This window comes from Nycticebus coucang, chromosome X, assembly GCF_027406575.1.
Source record: "Nycticebus coucang isolate mNycCou1 chromosome X, mNycCou1.pri, whole genome shotgun sequence".
Lineage (NCBI taxonomy): Eukaryota > Metazoa > Chordata > Mammalia > Primates > Lorisidae > Nycticebus > Nycticebus coucang.
The window spans coordinates 46,658,551-46,664,707 of NC_069804.1; the positions used below are offsets into that span (position 1 = coordinate 46,658,551).

Below are 6,157 nucleotides of genomic sequence, written 5' to 3' on the forward strand. Positions count from 1 at the left end.
CCTGACAACCTTCCCGGAGAAGGTCAAAGTCTGGCCCTAGACCTTCAACAGGTTTCCTTCTAACCCCCAGCCTCTGTCCCTGGTCGCACCAAATCCTTCCACCGAGGGAGGGTTCAATGCGCAGCGCTCGGGACCCGCAGAGCCCGGCCGGTGCACAGAGAACGGAGGGGGTCCAGGCTCAGCCCGCGCCCCACTGCCGCCCCACGCGCCTCTCCTAGGCGGCCACCTGTCCGAGTGCGCGAAGAGGAAGGAGGGCGCGCGGCCACGACTGACCTGAGATGCCGCCCCCCACCACGACCACGTCGCATTTGGTACTCATGGCGCTCGCCCAGCTCCAGGCCGCCCTGGTGCCCGCTGCTCTGGTCTCTGGGCCTCGGACCCCGCCCGCCAGCCGTACGCTGCCCCCACGCACTAGCGCCTCGGCCAGCTGCTATAAGACCGGCCCCAGGCGCCGGGACGCGCAGCCCCGCCCGCCCGCGACGCGCAGGCTGGTTGGAGCGCCGGGCCACCGCCCCCGCCCGCAGCTCGGTCCCCCCCTCCCCCTGCACGCCTGGGGAGAGCGGGCGCTTGGGCCAAGAGGTCACTGGGGCCTCAAATAGTCCCGCTCCGGGGCCACCACCCCTGGGCCTTCCTACTGCGCTATTGATCTTGGGGGCTAGGGGCTAGCAGATTGGCCGGGTCTTCTAGCCACCCAAATTACTTCTCCATGCAAGTAGTAACATTCATTGAACCCTTTCAAGGTACCAGACTCTATGCTAAGCGCTTAACTCATGATTCCTGTTCAAACTTACAACAGCCCATTTTACAGATGAGGAAAGTGAGGCAACGTAGTTAGTGAGCATCCAAGGTAACATAACAAGTTGAAAGGAAAAAAAAAGTCAGGAAGATTCCAAGACCCACTTTGATCCATCACACACTATTGTCATTTCTTGGCACATTCTTGGGTGAGATTTCTATCCCACCTCAGCCTCCTCTGTATACCCACTTCATTTACTTTCAATTACTCCATTCCCCTGTGTAATTAAGTCAGAAAGCCTTCACCCTAGCATTGCTAATGCAGCACCTTAAGATGCTCTTAAGTTTTCCCACTTTTGCAAGTGATAAAAAAAGCCAACTGCACATTGAATAGCCCTATGTGTCAGTGGTAGAAGCTGTTGAGACTGAAATCCAGGAGGCTGGTGGCGGCAGGAGAGAGACAATGGATGGGCAGGGTGGGATTCAGAGTCCCCCTAAATCAGCAGGCTGAGTTACTTAAGTGACCCTGGGATGTAGGTCTGGGGACTCTGTCTAACCAAACATAGGGGTGATTCAATAAGATTATAGATGTTTAAGCAGCATAAAACAGAGGTTTGTGGCACCCATGGCTCACTGAGTAGGGCGCCGGCCCCATATACCGAGGGTGACGGGTTCCAACCCCGCCCCGGCCAAACTGCAACATAAAAATATAGCCAGGCGTTGTGGCAGGCGCCTATAGTCCCAGCTACTCCGGAGGCTGAGGCAAGAGAATCACCTAAACCCAAGAGCTGGAGGTTGCTGTGAGCTGTGACCTTTGTCACCCTACTGAGGGCGACAGAGTGCGACTCTGTCTCAAAAAAAAAAAACAAAAAAAAAACAGAGGTTTGTTTCTACAGAGCAGTAGGAAAGCCACCTTTGAGAACTGAAAGTGGGAAGAGACACAAGAAATAACTGGATGAAGTTCAGGCTAGGGGAGCTGCGGGCTTGGGAGTGGCCCAGGTGTCCTGAATGGGTAAGAACTTAAAGCAAACTTCTACCTCATCCCACCCACTCCCTGTATCCCCTGCTACTAAGGTATCCTGAATATGCCCTCAGTCTAGAAGAGGGTTTGGGCACTTCTGCAACTAAAAAGTCACTGGTGGCAGGAAAAGTCTTGGTCCATTTTTGACTTATGTTCTAGAAACTTCCATATCTCTTGCTTTGGTATAAAGCAAGACCCTGTATCTGAACCCTGAGCTCTACCTCATGTCCCCACTGTAGGGAATGAAGCTGCCTCATCCTTCAGACGGGCTCCTGGCCATGCCCTACCTGGTCTACCTCTTTCTACAGGTCCCTGAAGTTGTGGGCTTCTTAGCTGTGGACACTCTGTCCCCACACCTAGTCTACAAGTGACTCACATGTCAGGTGGGTTGGGATGCATGGAGTGGATCTGCCATGGCTTAAATGTGCCCCTCAAAGTTCATGTGTCAGAAATTTAATCCCTAAGGCAGTGGTGTTGAGAGGTAGGACCTTTAAAAGGTGTTTAGGTCATGAGTGTACCACCTTCATGAATGGATTAACGCTGCTATAAAAAGGGCTTGAAGCTGCAAGTTTGGTCTGTTTTCTCTCACCCCTCATACCCCATCCATCATGTGATGATGCAGGCAAGAGGGCCCTCTTTGGATGCTAGTCCCTCAATCTTGAAATTCCTAGCATACAGGACCATGAGACAATGCATTTCTCTTCCTTATAGATTACCCAGTCTCAGGTATTCTGCTATAGCAGCAAAAAACACTAAGATAGGATCCTTGTGGGATCTGCTTGAGATATCTTTTGCTTGGTTCCGGCAGTGCAAAGTCAGCCAGGGGCCTGAGCACCTGAGCCTTTGCATTCAAGGTGGACTATGGACTGACTATCCCTTCTGTATGACCAACCAGCAAGGAGGCTGGGAAAGGAACCACAGTTTCATGTGACTGGAAAAAGCTCGTGGGCAAATAGAGTTTTTCCCAGACAAAAATAATCAGTCACCTTGTGCCAGGTGAGGTAAAAATGGGTTGAATTAGAACTCAGGCTTTGTGCAAAGGTGAAACAGGAGACTTTAGATGGTCCCTGAGGCCACCCTTTGTCCCCACATATAGGCAATCCAGGCTTATTCAAGACCTCAGACTCTTAGGTGGGATAATTCTCAAGGTATGTCTTCTCCTTTGGGTGGCCAGATGAAAAACAGTACTTCTCAAACTTGAACATGCATGCAAATCACCCAGGGCTGAGGTGGGGTCTAAGAAATCACATTTTTAACAAGTTCCAGGTAATCTCAGTGCTGCTGGCCCATGAACCACACACTCTGAGCATGTTTCCTACTCCAGGCCTCTGCCTTTTCGTCAGCTCAAGAACCAGTTCCATGCTCTAGAGCCCCTTACCTATACTAGGGTGCTCCCAACAAGAAGGTGCTATTGGTTATATCAGCTTTTATTGAATGCCTGCTATGCTGAGCTCTGTGGAAGAGAGGAACAAGACAGAAGCTGTTCTTGCCTTCATGGGGCTCATGATTGTCAGGGATGACATCCAGGAAGAGTGATCACAAGTGTAATTCTGAACCAGGATCAGATAACCTAGCCCAGGCAATCACAGAGGATCTCCAGAAAGAAATAAAGTTTCTACTGGGACTTGAAAGATGAAGAGGGATTAATCAGTTATTGAGGAAGATGGGCACTTCAGGAAGAGTGACCAGAGTGATAAATTGGGAGGCAAGCCTGAAGGTGGAGTATTGGAAGAAACGAACACAGGCCAGTATAGAAAGAACATTTTGACCCCCTTTAGGACTTATCACAAATACCACAAAATTAATCGTGAACAGTAAGGTGTTAACAGTGGGTGATTAACAATGAATAAACTGATATGAAACATCATTTATTTTTGTGTGTGTCTGTGTATTCCCTTCCCAACCAGGTAATAAATTCCTGCAGGAAAGAATAATGCATCATCTTTTATTCATCCATTCAAGAATAATTTATCAGGCACCAGTAAATTATTACACTCAGGCCGTGTGTTTGTCATTGGAAATATACAATTATAAATAAGAAATGATACTAATCCTAGGAAAACTAAATATGAAAACAGACCATTGCAATAAACCTAATTCATGTTCCAGTGGAACAATGCTCAACACCTCTAAGCAAGAATGCTGTTTGCCCCAGCAGTGCTTGCCTTTCAACTTGATGAAATCCATGTTTCTTACATCAATTAAAATGAACTTACTTTTGTTTCATTTTTTATTAGAAGACTACCAAAGAGATAAAAATGTCCTTATTACTTCTTTCTTGCTGTCCAGCTTTTCATTAACAGATATTTCACTGAGTGTCTTAGGAGATTTCAATAAAGAAGTCGGCTGTGCAGAACAGTGTGTTAGCCAGATATTATCTAAGTTGTACATTTTGCTTTTTTTTTTTAATGCTAGAAGCTTGACAGGGGTAGAAAATTTGTTTTAAAATTAAATTCTTTAGAGCTTATCAGTTTCTTTTTTGCAACTACTCTGTTAATCTTTTTTAAATATATATTGATGGATAAAACGATGAAAGGGTCAGCCATTGCAGCCAGTTCTTTAATAATGTTAAATTGGAAATGTTATAGGGCCCTGGTTCTGTGTAGTGAAATATCAGTCATCAGCTTGGATCCCAATCTAAGAGTGTCTAAATCTCTCTTGGGGCAATGAAAAAGTGGTAAAGGACCTTTCAGTGGGCCAAGACCTTGCTTTGGGCCTCAATGGCTTGCTTGGGGGAAATCACAAATCCACAAGGATCCCAAGAATTGGAGGATCCAGGCTTTAATCTAAGTCAAGGCCTTCATGCTTGGAGAATAGATTACAGAATCCAGATCTTTCTTTAAAGTCCAAAGGCTTGTTTAAGATGCCAAAGGAAAGAACTACCCAAGAGCCAAAGGACTGGTAAGGTACTAGATCAAAGTAGAATTGATAGGAAACAAGTCAAATGACATGTGGGTATCAACAGCTCACCTTACCAGATCAACAGCTATGGGAATGTGCTGGGCTGGCTTATAGTGACAAGGTGGAGATGGACAGAAAAATGACTCTTCCTGGGCGGCACCTGTGGCTCAGTTGGTAAGGCGCCGGCCCCATATACCCAGGGTGGCGGGTTCAAACCCGGCCCCGGCCAAACTGCAACAAAAAAAATAGCCGGGTGTTGTGGCGGGCGCCTGTAGTCCCAGCTGCTCGGGAGGCTAAGGCAAGAGAATCGCTTAAGCCCAGGAGTTGGAGGTTGCTGTGAGCTGTGTGATGCCATGGTACTCTACCAAGGGCGATAAAGTGAGACTCTGTCTCTACAACAACAACAACAAAAAAAGACTCTTCCTGCACAAAGAACCAGAAGATGACTCTTTACCCTGTGACTTCATTGCCATAGTATGGACAAAACAGGGAACACATGAGCAAAACACGGAGGAATTAGCCCCAGAACATTCAGAGTCAGGTAAAGACACCAGGCTGTATATAAGTTTTCAGAAAGATAGAGGTTATCCCTGAATATATTGTAGAGCATGTTAAAGAAAAACCAAACCTTATTTGCATTATAAGCGCCAAACAATCTGTACTCAAAGTGAATTTTTTACAATGACTAATGTTGAGACTAAGAATATTTCTACGAATCACAAATAGGGTCCTAAACAAGGAGTGACATATCAGAACAGATGATGTGACAATGATTGTATGGCACACAGAGGAAGGGCAAATAGCAAAACTTTCATCTCAGAAAGAAGATCAGAACAGTCATTTTCCAAAAACATAGGGTTAAAGGTTTCCACTAAGGAGACAATAATCAAAGCAAAGAGACAACCTACACAATGGGAAAGGATATTTGCATATTTTCAATCAGACAAAAGCTTGATAACTAGGATCTATAGAGAACTCAAATTAATCCACATGAAAAAAGCCAACAATCCCTTATATCAATGGGCAAGAGACATGAATAGAACTTTCTCTAAAGACAACAGACGAATGGCTAACAAACACATGAAAAAATGTTCATCATCTCTATATATTAGAGAAATGCAAATCAAAACAACCCTGAGATATCATCTAACCCCAGTGAGAATGGCCCACATCACAAAATCTAAAAACTGCAGATGCTGGCGTGGATGTGGAGAGAAGGGAACACTTTTACACTGCTGGTGGGACTGCAAACTAGTACAACCTTTCTGGAAGGAAGTATGGAGAAAGCTCAAAGCACTCAAGCTAGACCTCCCATTTGATCCTGCAATCCCATTACTGGGCATCTACCCAGAAGGAAAGAAATCCTTTTATCATAAGGACACTTGTACTAGACTGTTTATTATAGCTCAATTTACAATCGCCAAAATGTGGAAACAGCCTAAATGCCCACCAACCCAGGAATGGATTAACAAGCTGTGGTATATGTATACCATGGAATAC

General features: G+C 46.0%; 1 protein-coding gene across 1 annotated transcript in view; it reads right to left on the reverse strand.

The window, feature by feature from the left end:
* Positions 1–433, reverse strand: part of MAOB (monoamine oxidase B) — a 185,042-nt gene extending 184,609 nt beyond the window's left edge. The window contains exon 1 of the mRNA XM_053579285.1: positions 274–433. Within this exon, the coding sequence (XP_053435260.1) occupies positions 274–319 (46 nt within the window). The 5' untranslated portion in view covers positions 320–433. The remainder of the gene's footprint in view (positions 1–273) is intronic.
* Between the last annotated feature and the right edge of the window lie 5,724 nt (positions 434–6,157).